This window comes from Muscardinus avellanarius, assembly GCF_963383645.1.
Source record: "Muscardinus avellanarius genome assembly, chromosome: 8".
NCBI lineage: Eukaryota > Metazoa > Chordata > Mammalia > Rodentia > Gliridae > Muscardinus > Muscardinus avellanarius.
This window is the reverse complement of record NC_137794.1, coordinates 95932950-95951376: the sequence shown is the minus strand read 5'-3', so window position 1 is coordinate 95951376 and position 18427 is coordinate 95932950. Positions and strand designations below refer to the sequence as shown.

Genomic DNA, 18427 nt, shown 5'->3' with positions numbered 1-18427 from the left:
CCTATAGAAATCTATATGCCAACAATGAATCCATGAAGAAAGAAATAAACAATTCCATTCACAATAACCTCATAACCAATAAAATACCTAGGAATTAACCTAACCAAAGATGTAAAAGACCTCTACAATGAAAACTATAAAACATTAAAGAGAGAAATTGAAGACGACCTTGGAATATGGAAAGATCTTCGTTGCTCTTGGATAGGTAGAATAAATATCATCAAAATGGCCATTGTGCCAAAAATGATCCACAGATTCAATGCAATTACTATTAAAATACCAATGACATTCTTCACAGACCTAGAAAAATCAGTCATCAATTTCATATGGAGAAGCATAAGACCAACTAGAGCCAAAGGAATTCTCAGCAATAAGGACCATGCAGGAGGTATCAGAATCCCTGACTTCAAATTATACTACAGAGCAATAGTAGTTAAAACAGCATGGTATTGGCACAATAACAGGTATACAGGCCAATGGAACAGAAGATACAGAAATAAACGCACATACCTATAGTCAATTGATCTTTGAGAAAGGAGCCAAATTCATACACTGGAGAAAAGACAGCCTTTTCAACAAATGGTGCTGGGAGAACTGGCTATCCATTTGTAGAAAGATGGAACGAAATCCATACCTCTCACCGTGCACATGAATCAACTTGAGATGGATCAAAGACCTGGAAATCAGACCAGAGACTGTGAAGCTATTAGAGGAAGGCAAAGGTTCAACACTGACATATAGGCACAGGTAGTCATTTCCTCAACATGACCTCTAAAATACAGGAAATTAAAATAAGAATTAACAAGTGGGATGGCATTAAACTAAAAAGTGTCTGCTCATCAAAAAAAAAAAAATCATCAAGAATCTAAAGAGAAAGCCTACAGAATGGGAGAAGATATTTACCAGCTACAACTATGATAGAGGGCTAATATTCAGAATATACAAAAAGGTCAAAAGACTCTACACTAGCAAAACAAACAACCCAATTAAGAAGTGGGCAACTGAAATGAATAGACACTTCACAAAAGAAGAGATACAAATGGTCAGTAGATACATGAAAAAATGTTGAACATCATTAACCACTAGGGAGATGCAAATCGAAACTACACCGAGATTCCATCTAACCCCAATCAGAGTGGTAAGCACAAAGAAATTAAGTAACAACAAATGTTGGTGAGAAACTCTTTTACACTATTGGTGGGAGTGCAAAATAGTTCAGTTGCTATGGAGATCAGTGTGGAGATTCCTTAGAAAACTGGGAATGGATCCACCATATGATCTGGCTATACCAGTCCTGGATATCTTTCCAAAGGGGTTGAAATCAGAAAACTACAGTAACATATGTATACCCATGTTCACAGCAGCACAATTTGTAATAGCCAAAATATGGAACCAACCTAGGTCTCCATCAACAGATGAATGGATTGCAAAATTATGGGAAATACACACAATGGAATTCTACTCAGCAATAAAAAAGAACAAAATCATGTCATACGCAAGAAGATGGAAACACCTGGAGAACATTATGTTAAGTGAGATTAGCCAAGCACAGAAAGAGTAGGGACATATGTTTTTTCTAATATGCCCAAGCTAGGGAGTATTAAGGATATCAGAGGGACTACAGATAATGAAGGGGAAATGAGGGATAAGGGAGGAAGAAGGCTAAGGTTAATTAATGGAAAGGCTACATTCAAATATGCATATAAATGTGAATATAACATAGTTAACATGGACACTCAGTATTGGGAAGGAGAGAAAAGGTGAAGAGGGGGAAGGGGCACCAAGTACTGTATGAATATATATGCCACTGTCAACATGATCCACATTATGATGTGAGACTATAGTGCACCAATAAAAAAAATCTGACCTCTCATTACCTATTTAAGCCAATAGGTCTTAAACCACTCATCAATTAAGTATTTTCCTAGAGTTACTAATAGGTACAAAATTGCCTTCTTTGAATTTCAGTAATTGTTATAAAGTGTCCCCTAAAGTTCTCATTTATTAATGTTTGTAGCTGATGTAATTGAGTCATGAGGGTTGTAATCCCAAAAGTGAATAAATCCATTGTAATGGATTTACCTGGGTGGCACTCGGTAGGCAGGCTGTTAGCGTGTGGCTGGAGAAGGTGGGTCCCTGAGGGTGCAGCTCTGGGAATTGTATAAAGAGTTCTTCCTCCCCTTGCTCTCTCTGACTTTGGCCTCCGTGATGTGAAGAACACAGCCCATGTGCTTTCTTTCCCTCCAGCTGCCATGTCCTGAGATATGCTGTCCCTGGCCTCACATGGACTGAACCTGATGCCATAAGAAAAAACATTTTCTTTCTTCTAAGTTATGATGGTCAGAAATTTAAACTATGGCTGCAAGAAGGCTGACAGATATAGTAACTAAACTGATTTACTTTCAATGATTATTGAAGGAAGAACAAACCAAACTGAAGATTGAAGGCAGATAGAATGAATAATCTAGCCATTGATATTGATTTTTACCCCTTTAAATATGCTTATCTGTTTGATAAAAACTTTTTTCATTTTTTTATGAGTGTCATATTAAAGCAATGAAATTGCTCTAAAAGGTCAGACTATTCAAGTTAAATATAAATTAGGACAAATTCACACATCATTTTGTTAAGGAAGAGACCAGGTTAGATATAAATCTTCCTGCCCTATTTGCAAATAAAATCAATGCTCATATTAAACTTTCTGCATACATAATAGCACACACATTTAAACAAGTTTGAAAGTAGGGACAGTTTTAAGTAATCAAGTAATCTCCATTTAACTAATCAGTAAATTAACTGATACTCTCCATTTCCTTACTAAAGGATACTGGTGCCCAGGACAAGCTGCAGGCTGCCCATGAGCATACCCTACACCACATTCTCACATGCTGTGAGGTGTGTGTACCAGAGGTTAGTGAGTATGAATTTAGTGGGGTGAAAGGTATTCCTCAACACTTTGGATGTTCCACTTGGAATCTCCAAACGTAAACTCACTTGGAAATGGTCTCTCTACAGATGTTATTAAGTATTGAGACAAGCTCATATTGGATGTGGGTGGATTCCAAGTCAAATGAGAAAATCCTTAAAGAGACTTCAGAAAAGGACAGACACACAGGCCTTATGAAAACGAGGTAGAGATTAGGGTTAGGCTGCTCTCTGAGCCAAGGAATGCCCGGGACCACCAAAAGATGGAAGGACTTCTCTACGGATTCAGAGGGAGCATGCCTTGCTGACATCTTGATTTTGGATTTCTAGCCACCAGAACTGAGAATAAATTTCTCTTGTTTTTAGCGTCTAGTAATGGTAATTTGTTATAGCAGCCCTAGAAAATGAATACTGTTACCCAATTGATTATGCTAGTTTAACTCTTCTGTAATATGATTAGCTGAGGACATGAAAGTAAAGAGCTGTACTTTCTGTGAAATTCAAGTTGAATACTCTGAAAAGAATAGATGGGTATTGCCAAAGTTTTTTAAAAGAACTATTGGTTAACTGTAGCGAAACAGTATTAAAAGATGGTGGTGGTGGTGAGTATAGTAAAAATCTATAATAACTCTGTATCTCTCACTTATATTCATATAATGAAATTCATGTGGTTAGTGTAAGAAACTTAGATAATATGAATCAGCAAATTAATGAACCTCCAGTAGAAGGCAGCTATGCCAATCACTACACCAACACCCAGCTCAGCAGGTGCACTGAAACATTAGTAAAGTTCTGGGCCCTATGGGAAATCATTGGCAAATAAAAAATATTTCAATTTTAAGCTAAAATTTCTAAGAACATATCTGTATATATTTGTGATAGCCTACTTTAAATCACACTTTAAATTAACCAAACTCAAGGGCTTTGACAAGAGGTCTCCAATACTATTAGAAAGCAAGTTTGTAATGCTAGATGCAAATTCAGTTTAAATACCTGTGATTTTTACCTTGCCATCTCTTTCTTCAGTGACCACAGCTTCACAGATGCAGATGACTCCAGGTAATACTTTTCAGCTAATTATATTTTCTCCTTACAAGGCCACATCTGTTCAATCTCAAATTATCCCTGGATAAAATCCTGGGAAAATACTGCTGGAAGACATGCATGCCCTATCACACACATTCCAAAACTTTCCAAAATGCATTTGTCACCTTCCCATTTGAAACAAAAAAGTTATATTCTGTCAAATTTCGAAAAGAATTATTAGCCCTCCACAATTACACTCTTCTTAAAATTTAAATATTCTAGACATAGACTCTTTAGCAGTTGGCCCTGGGATACTCAGGTCTTAGAAGAGGATTCACAAGTAATTTTTTACTTTCTACTTTATCTATATGTTATGTTAGAACATAAAATGATGTAACTGAAAATCTATTATTAAGAATATATTTAATACACTAATGATACATAATGATTCATTTATTTCTATTCTGATTTCCCATTCTAAATCCAAACTATATACTTGACAATGAATCATTTCTTTTTTAGAATGTTATCTTTTCTAAACAAGTTAAAATTAAGCACCTATGCTGCAGTTAAAATGAAACAAAACTAACACATCTGTTTCTTGCCAAATAACAGTAAAAATACTATGGGCAAACAAATTAATAGTATCGATCCAACACAACCATATTTTATTAAAATAGTTTATTGCAATAAGATATTCATTGTACTCAAAATCAATACCAAGTAAGTTATTATTTACATAGAAATGAATAAAACTATCTTGTTAATAATAGCTGTGAGTAAAACAGCATCAACACAATTTAGCCTGTAAATCAATGTGTAACTTTCTAAGGCTTGCTAATAAAGCCTTAGAAAATACTGCAAAGAAACAGTAATGAAAAATAGCAAAGAAAAATAGTTGATCATAATTTTTTAAATCCACTGATTTCCATAAGAAAGGTCCTTCATCAAGGTATATTTGAGATAAATAATTGATTCCACTGGAGGGTAACTGGAAACAAGTCCAGTTTATTCCTGTTTACTGCAAAGTCTGGGGAACTTTATTATTAGTTAAAGCATATTTTCCAAACTTCACACATCCTAGACTTATTTCCCCAAAGATTTCCCCCTAGTATTAATGTCAAAGACACTGCATTTAATATTTTACATAAAAGTATCTACACCAACTTTGAGTCAGTTTGGATCAAGTATCCCTGGTGTTTAAAAAAGTGAACAATTTTGGTATTTGCATAATGTATACATTTAGATATACCCACAAAAACTGGTCTGTTGATGAACTTAAAAATATATTAAGGTACCAAATAAATCTATTTCATTATGAAATGAAGACTTTGATCAAGAATATATTTTTATTACAGTTTTGTAACAAATTGTCACTCTAGGTGTAGTTGATTTACTTGGAGTATTTTTAGAAAGTAAATGAATCCCTGTAGTTATTCTTGAAGAGAAAATCATTTCTCCAGTTGCTGAGGGGTACTAAAAGCTTCATACACATTAGCAGCAAAGTCCTTCACTTGCTCCATCATCAGCAGATCCTATCAAAGAGGACAACACAGCATTATGGTTTGTGAACAGCAGAGGCAATTTGCATTTACGTCTGAAATCAAGGAGTGAATTTGGCTCTAAGTTTTATGGTAGTAAAAGCTGAGGAATAAACCACTTAAGGAAAGGAATGTTTTTTTTTTTGTAATAGCTTCTAGGAAATACATATTGTTTAGGTTCTTATATGAAAGATGGTGGTATAAATATTTAGGTATGACTTAGAAAAAATATCTCAGGTAGTCTTCATATAAATATTTGAGTATGTCAAGTGCAATAGAAATTTCTATTGAATAAATGGCTATGATACTAAAGTTAGAAGGCATGAATTTCTTTTGCTGGAAGCTGACATAACATGACTGAGGGATACTACTTTCTAGAAGATCTAACACATGGTATGTGTATATATAGCATGTGCATATTTATACACACACACATACACAAACCACACATACGTACCTTAGACCAAAGGTTCCTAACCCCAAGGGACTTGTGAATATAAAGATTAGAAAAAAAAATCTTTTTTTTTCCATTAACCTCTAACTAAAAGCCAGCATTTCCTTCAAACATGAATGTTGACAACAAAATATAACTGTTAGTTTAAGCAGAATGTGTGAATGTGTCTTCAAGAGATCTGTGGATATTTTTGCATCATAGGACAGTTGTGGAAGTTACTAGATTTCTCATTACATCTTGTAATCTAATGCATAAATAAAGAATATTACTACATCATAAATTTTATTTTAAAAGGTATTTTGAAAACTGTATCTAATTGATTTTTCTTAAAAACATGTATAAAAGACATGATTTGGAACAAGGGTCTAAAAGCTTTCCCAAATAGTGAGAGGGCCTATGACACAGGGCCAGAACCTCTGTGAATATCACAGACATGGGAAGTAAACCTGGCTCTTGTATTCTGTCCTGAGTACCACAAAACCTAAGTGCACTTTAGCCAAATTCTGATCCCAACTAGTTCATAGTTACATTCTCTCATCAGAGAATTTAGTGTATTCAGTTTAAGTACTCAGTCTCACTGTCTAATGATAGACCAACGTTTCGTCAACCAGGATTTGCAGACATGTGTTCAGAAGCCCAAGAATTCGGGGAAAAGTTTAGTGTTTTGATATTTATGAAAATCCAAAAGAACAATTACATACTGGATCATTGGGAAGATAAATGTATGACCTAGTATTGTCCCTGAATTCAGGGAATTTGTCTATATTTATATTCATGTTCTTACTGGCTCCAACTAGCATTACTGTAACTATGTCTTATGAGTTAATGAGAAACTATAAAGGCAATGAGAAAGAGCAGAGGTGAAAATCTCTCAAATGAAGGCCAACTCAACTGTTTTCAGATTCTCCCATTTGCCATCTTTTCCAACTATACTACCATCCAATATCTTCTGTCATAGAGGTCAGCAAATATGGCCTTTAGGCCAAATCCTCCACTGCTTATTTTTGTATTTAAAATTTTATTAAGGCCGGGCGTGGTGGTACATGCTTGTAATCCCCGCGCTTGGGAGGCAGAGACAGGAGGATCGCGCAGGTTCGAAGCCAGCTGCGTGTGCTGGCTTAGGAGACCCTGTTTCCAAATAAAAACATAAAAATAGGTCTGGGAGTGTAGCCTGGAGGTAGAAGGGCTTCCAGGAACCCCAGTACCACAAAAAAAAAAAAAATCAAAATAGCCACACTTGTCTATGTATTGTGGATGGCTGCTTTTGCTCTCCCAGAGCATAGCTGAGCAGTTTCCACAGAGACTGTGTAGTGTTCAGAGCCTCAAATATGCTACAGGTTAGGTATCTCTAATCCAAAACCCACAAAATCTGAAATGCTGCGAAATCAAAAACTTTGAATACCAACATAACACCACAAAGGGAAAATTTCACACCTGATCTAATGTGAGAGATTGCAGTCAAAATGCAGACATGCTAAATATATAAAATTATCTTCAACCTCTGCATATAAGGTGCTTCATATGAAACAAATTTGTGCTTAGACTTGGGTCCCCCATCCCTAGGATATCTCTCTCTCTTTTTTTTTTTTGTGGGTCTGGGGATGGAACCCAGGGGCATCCAACCTCCGAGCTATCCCCCCAGCCCTATTTTTTATTCTATATTTTGAAACAGGGTCTCACAAAAGGCCTCACTAAGTAGCTGAGGTTGTCCATGAACCGCAATCCTCCGGTCTCAGCCTCCCAAACGCTGGGATTACAAGCATGTCCCACTATGCCCTGCTGGATATCTCATTTTTTTATATGCCAATATTTAAAAATATATGGAAGACTCTGATCCCAGGCATTTTAGATAAGAAATACTCATTCTGTGTCTGGCCCTTTACAGAGAGTTTGCCAAGCCCCATTCTATAGTACTCCCATAAGAGTATCTCTTAGCACTTTTGTGATCTAAGTAGTAACAGTAATTTGAAAGGACTAATTTTAAGTTACCATTCTAATCAAGGTGAATACTTTACAAAAGATAAATGGAAATTAACAGAGCATATGACAACTTTTTAGATTAAGAACATTTGGTGGACAAATTATATTTAAAAAAACTGGTGGAAACTTTGTTAATCAATAGTCTAGTATATAAATTGCATCAACATCCAGTCACACTAAAAACCTTTATAAATGGTGTTTCAAATGGTGAAACACTTTAAAAAAAATAACCAATTACATAGAATGTAAAATGTAGCACATAGAACTACTCAGGGATTAAGGCTGCTGCTCCTGCTTTATGCTTGGTTTCATTTCCCACCTATCTGTCAAAATGAATACCCTACTTCTCACACCAGGCACTTCAACAGAAGTTGAGAAAGGTAAAATTAATCTTTAAATTCCAAAAGTTACTACCCCTTTTCCTCACCTCATCCTGATAAAGCTTAAAATTCAGTGAAATGTGATCAGCCTATTCACTATTTCTTCGCAACATGGATGCCCGCTCTTCTGGGTGAGCAGGTCAAACTACAGACCAAGCAGAAGGGAGACAGGGCCCTCAGCCTTGGGACCCCAGCTTCCCGAGAGTGCAAAGCCAGCGTAGAAGACACACTATGCTGTCCAAGACACAGGACGTTAAGCAGATGCATCTTTACACCTAGGCTTTCTTACTGTACATTATTTCAGCAACCTGCATGAGAGGCATATTGCAAGTATTTTTTATTTCACTTATAAGACAGTTTCTAAGTCTGAGTCTCAGAAAAATGTACTTACATTCAACTCATCCTTTTAATAATGTCAGTTTCACTCAACATATTCCTTAAAAATGACAGAGTTTTGGGTAGTCTAGTGAAAAAAAATTGAATAACTCATTGTTTATGCAGCTTTTAGTGAGCAGATTATCAATGTGCCATTAATGATTATGTTTTGTTATTTACTAAAATGCTTTACCCTTTCAAAAAAGTTTTGGTTTTCTTCAAACTTTGAAGAGCTGGACCAATAATTTGCCTCCAGTTTCAATCTTAGGAGCACATCTTAATGAAAATGTGAATGCCACATAAGTTCAACTGACCCTTGGAACAGATCTGGATTAAACTGTAGTCCACCAGGTGGACTGTAACATGGAGAAAGGCATTTTTGGCCTCATAAACTTGTGATATATTACTACTCTCATGGAACATTCTACCACACTCTACATGTCGTTCTAGGTTTTGGGCATGTTTAAACAAATATCACAGCACAGAATGTAATTTTATGCTAGAAAACAAGACCACACCATGAATACAATGTGTTCAATAGTACCCCAAAGATTTTTTCTTACCTGAACGAAATGACTAGGTGTTTCACTGCAAACTGAATGTATCTGTCCATTTACTATTGGAATTATCTTAGCTAAAGGCAGGCTGACACTGGAAAGACTGAAAAATCATCACAACAATTATTTTCTGAAATTACCTCATAGGCATTTGATATTTTAATTAAAAAGTAATATACAGTCCTTGATAAATACTTACAGAAATATTTTTAAAGAAAACACCCAAACATAATTCGACCACCTAGAAATAACAATAACTATACTGGGGCATGGTGGCATCCTGTAATCCCAGTGCTTGGGAAGCCCAAACAGGAGGATGAACAGTTTGAGACTAGCATCAGCAACTTAGTGAGACTCTCAGTAACTTAGTAAGACCCTATTTCAAAAGAAAAAAGGGCTAATGGTATAGCTCAGTGGTAGAAAGTCTCTGGGTTTAATCCCCAGTACCAAATCAAAACAACAAAGGCTATAATGCCTCCAAAGATAATTTCTTCTGGTAATTTTATACATATTTATGCATTTTTGTGCTTAATATAAAACTCTTAATTCCTCAGGATTGCTATTTTGCTATGAACATTTTTTCATTTTTAAAAAATCTCTAGCCGGGCCGGGCGTGGTGGCGCACGCTTGTAATCCCCACGCTTGGGAGGCAGAGACAGGAGGATCGCGCAGGTTCGAAGCCAGCCGCGCGCACTGGCTTAGGAGACCCTGTTTCCAAAATGAAAATGTAAAAAATAGGTCTGGGAGTGTAGCCCGGAGGTAGAAGGGCTTCCAGGAACCCCAGTACCACCAAAAAAAAAAAAAAAAAAATCTCTAAAGTTTAGATTATACTGTTTTTTAATGATTATATAGTAATCTAATCTTTAACTGTGAGAAATTTTTATCATCAGTTCCCTGGGATTGGGTATTTAAGTTTTTCCCAGATTTTCTTAACATAAGGAACTATATAAACATGGAATTGCTTTGTCAAAGGCAAGAATGTCTCTCGGTTTATAACGTACACCGACAATGTCTGTCCTCTGCCTCCCCACCAGTGAGGGTTCTTGCTCCATTGTGTCTTCTCTCACATTGAGTCTTTTTTCCTTAATTCTGATACATCTGCTAGGTGAAAATGATATCTTATAGCTTAAGTCTATATTTATTTTTCTTACTATCCATGCTGACTCCACCCCTCCTTATTCTGCTGAACTAGAGTATTGTCTGTCTACTTGAAAACGTCTGCCATAGAAAACATGGGCATTGTCCTTGGTACTTCCCTCTGTTGATATTCAACCCCCCAATCATCCTCGATATCAAGCCATCCCTTCCTCAGCTCCTCCTTCCTACCTGCTTGCCTAACTGCCCTTGCCGGGTATGGAACCCAAGGCTCATTTCTATAATTTATATTGTATTTTGCTAATTTAGCCATTATTTTATGAGTAATATTATTATTATTTTGGGGGTTACTGGGGATTGAACCCAGGGGCATTCTAACTCTGAGCTATACCCTCAGCTCTTTTTTTTTTTTTTTGGTGGTACTGGGGTTCCTGGAAGCCCTTCTACCTCCGGGCTACACTCCCAGACCTATTTTATATTTCTGAAACAGGGTCTCTTACGCCAGCAGGGCTGGCTTCGAACCTGCGCAATCCTCCTGTCTCCGCCTCCCAAGCTCGGGGATTACAAGCGTGCGTCACCACGCCCGGCCTCCTCCAGCTCTTTTTAATTTTGAAACAGGGTCTCACTAAGTTGTTGAGGCTAGCTTCATACCTGTGATTCTCTTGTGTCAGTTTCCTAAGTTCTGGTATTACAGGTGTGTGCCACCATGCCTGGCTTCATTGCTCTTCTTTTTCAGTAATTTTTTTTAACTAGTCTCAGTGCATTATTTGTCCAGATAACTTTTATAATAATTTGCAAAGTTTAATAATAACAAAGCAACATAAAAAGCTCCAATGGGGTTTTGATTGTACTCTGAAGGCTATTATAAAATTTTTAGTTGATTCTCTTGGTTTTAAGTATAAAATCATGTTGCCTTCATATACAATAGTTTTTATTCCTCTCTATCCAAAAATGGTTATTATTTTTAAAGATATCTTGAATTTTTTTTTTGTTTGTTTTTTTGTAGTACTGGGGATGGAAACCAGGGGTCTTCTACCTCTGGGATACACTCCCAGACCTATTTTATATTTTATTTGGAAACAGGGTCTCTTAAGCCAGCCGAGGCTGGCTTCAAACCTGCATAATCCTCCTGTCTCAGCCTCTCAAGCACTGGGATTACAAGCATGTGCCACCACGCCCAGCTAAAGATAGCTTGAATTTAACTTGGAAAATAGAGTCAACAGTTTATTCAAATAGCAGACACTCAGTAAGTTGTCTGTTTTCAAGATAAATATATTTTAAAAAGCCAATGGCTTTCTCCAATTTGATCTTCAAAATTGGTCTTTACCTAGCCTTAATTTATTAGTTAGAATTAAAGAATGATGACAAATAAATCAATACTGACCACCATTTAAATTGTTTCTAAATGCCGGGCGTGGTGGTGTATGCTTGTAATTCCAGCATTCGGAAGGCTGAGACCTGGAGGATCGCAGTTCACAGACAGCCTCAGCTACTTAGTGAGGCCCTCTACAACTTAGCGAGACCTGGTTTCAAAATAAAGAATAAAAAATAGGGCAGGGGGTGTAGCTCGGAGGTCGAATGCCCCTGGGTTCCATCCCCAGACCCGCAAAAAAAAAAAAAAAAAAAAAAAAAAAAAAATTCCTAAATGTAATGAAAATCATTCTGGTGTTTTTAGTATTAAGTATATTGGCTTTTGATTTTGATTTCATTTTTTATTTTGATTTCAAATATTCTTTTAATATGTAAAGAATATTGTTATTATATAAAGGGATTTTAGAGTAAGAGGTTTTATCAATGATAAATATTGTTTTATTATATGCCTTTTCAGTAAAACTGAAGTGATTTTTTGCCTATTAATTTATTAATGTTATAATTTACCATAAAAGCTTCCCTAGTAGTTTTTTATTTTTGGTGGTACTGGGGTTTCTGGAAGCCCTTCTACCTCCGGGCTACACTCCCAGACCTATTTTTATACTTTTTTATTTGGAAACAGGGTCTCTTAAGCCAGTCAACTGGCTTCAAACCTGTGTGATCCCCGTGTCTCCGCCTCCTAAGTGCGGGGATTACAAGCGTGTGCCACGCCCAGCCGCTTCCCTAGTATTTTAACTCTCCTTGAATTCTTAAAATAAACCCTAATTTGTCATAATGTTTCAGAATAATTAAAAATTCTGGGTTCTGATATTAGACAGAAGTTATTGAACATCTAGCTTAATTACTTCCTGGCTTTTTGATCATATCTTAGTCTCTTCACTTGAAACATGAGAAGAATACTAGCACTTTTTACTAAGGTTACTTTATGAATTCTATGAGGTATGTTCTAAAAATGCCTATTGTTATATTAGAACATAGAAAAAATATTGGTTACTATAAATTTCTAAATTTTATGTGCTAATATTTGGTTTAGGATTTTTTTACATATTCATACTTCTAAGTCTGTACAATTTTTATTTTAGGTCCTATCTTTATTGATTATATTTTTATTGTGTTATTACTGGTGATAGGAAAGCTTTTTACTTTAAATATTCATTGTACATATATAAAGACAAACATTTATGAGTATATAATATATAAAGCACATACACATAAAATCTAAATCTGTTAGTTTGCATCATTTTTAAATTGATTGTCCCCAGAGGTCTGAATTATTAATTGTAATACTAATAAATAATACTTGTGTCTGCCAATAACTGAAAATCTTACTTCCTTTTTCTTGACTATGATGACTAGAAATTCTACAACATGTTAAATAACAGTGATAACAGAAGGCATGGTGGAAATGGTTCTAAGGGTGTTAAATAAGGATTGTAAAATTGGTTATTAATAAGAAACAGAAAAACTTGGGAAATATCGAGTGCCTAGTGCATGCAAAGGATGTGGAGGGCCTAAGATAGTCTTCTGATTGTGAGAGGAGGTTCAAAATGTAACTGAGGAATAATCAAAGTGGCCTGTGTAGGCCGTACATGGAAGTGCAGACAGTAGGTACACTGTAAGTTCAGAAAAGGTAGGGCTTATGTGGTTGTTACTCGTTTAAGAGAGTTTAATTTGTTGAAAAATCAGGCACTTGAATTTATTCTCTAAGATTTCATCTTGAACAAAACATAAACACACCCAAAGCACCACTTTATAAGCACATTCATTAGTGTGATGTCACGATGACCTGCCATCTTACCTATTCATGGAGTTACCATGTTGTAGTTCCTGTTCAGTAGGTCGAAAGAACTCAGCCATGTTGTCCAGAAGTCTACTAAAACCTCGGTTTAAACAGGTATTCAAAACTGTACTAAAATCTGGACTATATAAAATAAAAAATATACATTATTTCAGATTATCAATAGAAAAGGAAACAAATTCAGTAGTTACAGAACTACCAAGATTTCTAGTTACAATCTAGCTCTTATAGCCAGAAACACTAAACATTTTTCAATGACCCAATCTTTTAAATTTAAGTATAAAAATGAACTTATTATTTAGCTCAAGGGCAATATTCATCTACTTTTCTACATTTTCTTATATTAATCAGCCCTCCATACAATTTTTTTTTAAACATTAGCACCAACATTACTTCTCTTGAGGAATCTCTTGACTCTTCTCATAGTCACAGATTATTGGGCTGCTTTACATACTCTATCAGGACATCCCAGTGATAGAGAAAATATTATTATCACATATGCATGAGGAACTAGATACTTGAGAGATGAAGAAATTTGTCCAAATGTATGCAATCAGCAAATCGTGGAACTCAAACTTGAATCCAGATCTTTTGGGTCTTAGAGTTCAGGTTCCCCTTATTACACTATGTTAGCACTTTACAAAAACTAAAAACTCTTATACAAAAAATAAAATACATGGGTGCTAAAATAGTTTTAAAAAATGCCTGGTAAAGTACAGCTTTTAAATTCAGTGTGTGTGAGCCGGGCGTGGTGGCGCACACTTGTAATCCCTGCACTTGGGAGGCAGAGACAGGAGGATCGTGCAGGTTCGAAGCCAGCCACGCGCGCTGGCTTAGGAGACCCTGTTTCTAAATAAAAATGTAAAAGTAGGTCTGGGAGTGTAGCCCGGAGGTAGAAGGGCTTCCAGGAACCCAGTACCACCAAAAAAAAAAAAAAAAAAAAATCAGTGTGTGTGTGTGTGTGTGTGTGTGTGTGTGTGTGCATGTGTGTGCGTGTCTTTTAGTTTTCTTTTAAAAAGCATTTTAATATTAAGCTTTATTACATTAGAAATTATAAATCAATGATATTTGGTAGGTTTATATAGTTGTGAAACTATCACTACAATCCAACTTTAGAATACTTTCCTCACCTTTATGGTCAGTTGTGGACATTCTCCATTCCTCCCTAAGCGCCAAGTACACACTAATCTATTTATTGTCTATAGTTTTTGGGATACTTAATGGAGACAGAGTCTTTTGTGTCTGGCTTCTTTCACTTAGCATAATGTTTTTAAGGTTTCTCAGTACAGTCGCATGTACCAATAGTTTGCTCCTTTTTAATTCTAAGTAGGATTCCCTTGTATGAATATATCACATTCTATTTGCCCACTTATCAGTCAGTGAACATGGATATTTTCCACTTTTTGGCTACTGTGAATAATGCTGTTGAAACTTAAGTTTTTTTGTGTATATGTATATATATGCATATATATATAATGCTTTCTAACCCTCTAAGTATTATCCCATTTCTCTGTGTCTTTCAAAGCAAAGCTTCCTGAAACAGTTGTCTATTTTCACCATCACTACTCTGATTCTTCTCAATCCAGGTCTCTCTAATGCTCCTCTGAAATCTCTCAGACGAGGCCACCCAGCGCCTTCATCTTGTGACACTGATGTAATTTCTCTGTCCATATCCCATTTGACCTTTCAGGGGCATGTGATCCAGCTGATTTGTCTTGAACATTTCTTTCAGTGGTCTTCCAGAGCACCTCACTCTTAGTGTTTCTTCTATTTTACTGGCAGCTTCTGTTGAGTCCCCTTTGCTGGCTCCTTTTTCCTTCCCAAACTCTAAACATGGAGATGCTCTATGGCTTATTCCTCTTTTACCTTCTCTCATATATCTTCTATCATACATAGCCAGCTGTTGTGGTGCATGCCTGTAATCCCAGCTACTCAGGAGGCTGAGCAGTAGGATCGCAAGTTCAAGTCCACCCTCGACAAATAAGTAAAACCCTGTCTCAAATAAAAAACAAAAAGGGCTAGAGATGTAGTGTAGTGGTAGAGTCCCCTTGGGTTCAATACCCAGTACCACTGAAAAACAAAACAAGAAATAAAGAACCCCAACCCCAAATACATATAAGTTGATATCTCCCAAATCTGTATATCTTAATCTACAAATTCTTTCCCAAATCTGTAGCTTTATAAATTCTCTCTTATTTAATACACACAGCCACTTGGATATTTGGTTTTATTGTTGTTATTTTGATGCTGAGAATTGAATCTGGGACACTGTACTTTTGAGCTACATCTCCTTTTTTGTTTTTGAAACAGGGTTTTGCTAAGTTGCTGAGGCCGTCTTCGCATCTGTAATCCTCCTGTCTCAGCCTCCCAAGTATTAGGATTACATGTGTGTGACACCACGCTCATCCACTTGGATATCTTGTAAGCTCAAATTTAATTGCACGGCAAGTTCTACTTTCCCAAATGCTCAGCTTCAATACCTATGAGTCATTCTTGCCTCCTCTTTCACAAGTACTTTTGTTTAACTGTCTATTATTGTGGTCACTGCACCACCAAGTCCTAGCTACACCCATCTCTTGATTAGACAACCCCATTCTTAAAACTGGCTCCCTTCTTCCATTATTATCTCTTCATAGTCAACTTATCATAGAACAATGATAGAGATCTTTTATAAACACAGACCATGTCGTTACTCTGCTCAGGACTCTCCCATGGCTTCCACTAAATATCATATTAAAAAAAACCAATTACACCAGGTGTGGTGGTGCACGCTTGTAATACCCACGCTTGGGAGGTGGAGACAGGAGGATCGCGCAGGTTCGAAGCCAGCCGGACCCTGTTTCCAAATTTAAAAAAATATAAAATAGGTCTGGGAGTGTAGCCCAGAAGTAGAAGGGTTTCCAGGAACTCCAGTACCACCAAAAAAAAAAAAAAATACATGTAAAGTTTACTTATTTTGTAGGAGTTACTATATGGCTCTACACTTGTTTTAAGAACTGAAGACATGTATATGTATAAATTAAAATGAGCTTCTAAAGTTAAATATTAATGATAATATATAAACAGATCACAAATACCACACAGACACATGCCTTGTTATAGATTATGAGTTCCAACATATGCTAGGCCCTGCCTATTTCTTCAGCTCCATTTCCCTATCACTCTTCTCGTTCACTGTGCTCCAGCAACACCAGCCTCCCTGTTTCCTGAACAATCTAAACATAAGAATATCTGCACCTATCCTTCTGTCTCTGACTATATTCTCTGATTATAAGATTCATATTCATGTAGATTCAATTCTGCTCAAGCGACATATCCTCAGAGAGTCCTCTTATGACCAACCTAACAAATAGCATCCCCGGTTACTTTTTAGGCTCTTAGCCAGCTTGTATTTTGTAAATGGAGTCATAAAACTTGGCATTAAATTTATTAATTTTATAATTTTTTTATACAACTAAAAGTTCTGGAGAGCTTAAGTTCTAGCATTTGAAACAGTACCTAATATACCAAAGATGGCCAAGAAAAATTTGATGAATAAATAATTCAATGAGATACTTAAACAAATGAATGAACAAATTAGTCCTGTTGTTGACATGTAAAATCTTAATCCAGACTGGTTGTTAAATGTTTACCAGAATCACCCACAGTGGAGGACTAGCTCTGTAAATTTGGGAATCATTTGCATACAGATAGTAATTAAAGCAACGGGAGTCCATATAAGTGCCCGGGGCAACTGAAAATGAAATAAGAACAAATACTGGGAAACAATAATGTTTAAAGGAAGAAACTAAGAAGAAATGATTCAAGTGTTAGAAGAAAGTAGAATGTTACACTGTCATGGAAACCGTGGTTCAAAAGAACTTGAAGGATTGAGTGACAGTGAAAAGGTCAAGCCAAAGGTCTTTACCAGAGAAAGGTCAAGTAAGATAAACATTACAAGTGCCTTGGATTTGGCAAAAAATCACTGATAATCATTTGTAGAACTTCATGGAGTGATTTGGTGAAAACGTGAATAATAAAAAATGTAGTGATGGCTACTGTGAAAAAAACTGGTCTATAACATAGTGAATTCAGACAGTAGATTCACACCTTAGTCAACCTAAACGTGCTGATTTTCATGATCATGAAAAGTTATTATAAGAAGGGGATATCATTTTATAAAAAATGGAACTAGAAAATATACACTTAATTTATCCCAAGGGGGCATACAATATCTTTTATATAAAATAGACCATGATATTTTTATATATGTTTTTGGTGGTACTGGGGGTGGAACCCAGAGGCTTTCTACCTCCAGGCTATACTCCCAGACCTATTTTATACTTTATCTGGAAACAGGGTCTTACTAAGTTGCTAAGAGCCTAAGTAGCTGTTGCTGGCTTAGAACCTGTGCGATCCTCCTGTCTCAGTCTCCTAAGAGCAGGGATTACAAGCGTGCACCACCACGCCCAGTGACCATGATACTTTTTTTTATCACTAAAGTGGGCAGGACAGGTGCTACTATTCACGACTTATATTGATAAAATCACTGCAAGAGTCTAAGTGGCTGAGCCAAGGTCTCTAGGTCATGTGGTTTTCGGATGTAGTCTGGTGCCTTTTTCGTTTTTAATACTTTGGCTCTCTTTTGGATGATCTGGAATAGTACTACTCAATTTAGGGAAGAGGTAATTTTTTTTATTAGGTTTTTAGGAACATTATAGTCCACACTAACAGATGTAGAGTGAGCAAGTAGTTCTTAAAAGGGATAAAAAAGTGTGAGTATACACAGCAACTGCAGGCATGTACACACACTTCAGGGCCAGCTGATGATGGCTAGTGCTGACTTGCAAGAGTAATTCTTCTCACCTCCCCAACTTCTCATTAACTTGAAGCTGACAGTCTGCTCTGCGGAGGACGTAATTCTAGTTTCTGGTGCTTTTACTTCA

General features: G+C 36.3%; 1 protein-coding gene across 1 annotated transcript in view; it reads right to left on the bottom strand.

Annotated features, from left to right (window-relative positions):
* Positions 1–5402: 5402 nt before the first annotated feature.
* The window catches only part of PEX3 (peroxisomal biogenesis factor 3), a gene marked incomplete at both ends in the record, with an annotated part of 35526 nt that continues 22501 nt past the window's right edge, over positions 5403–18427 (bottom strand). The window contains 3 exons of the mRNA XM_080700308.1: positions 5403–5486; positions 9245–9341; positions 13503–13625. Of these exons, the coding sequence (XP_080556434.1) occupies positions 5403–5486; positions 9245–9341; positions 13503–13625 (304 nt within the window). The remainder of the gene's footprint in view (positions 5487–9244; positions 9342–13502; positions 13626–18427) is intronic.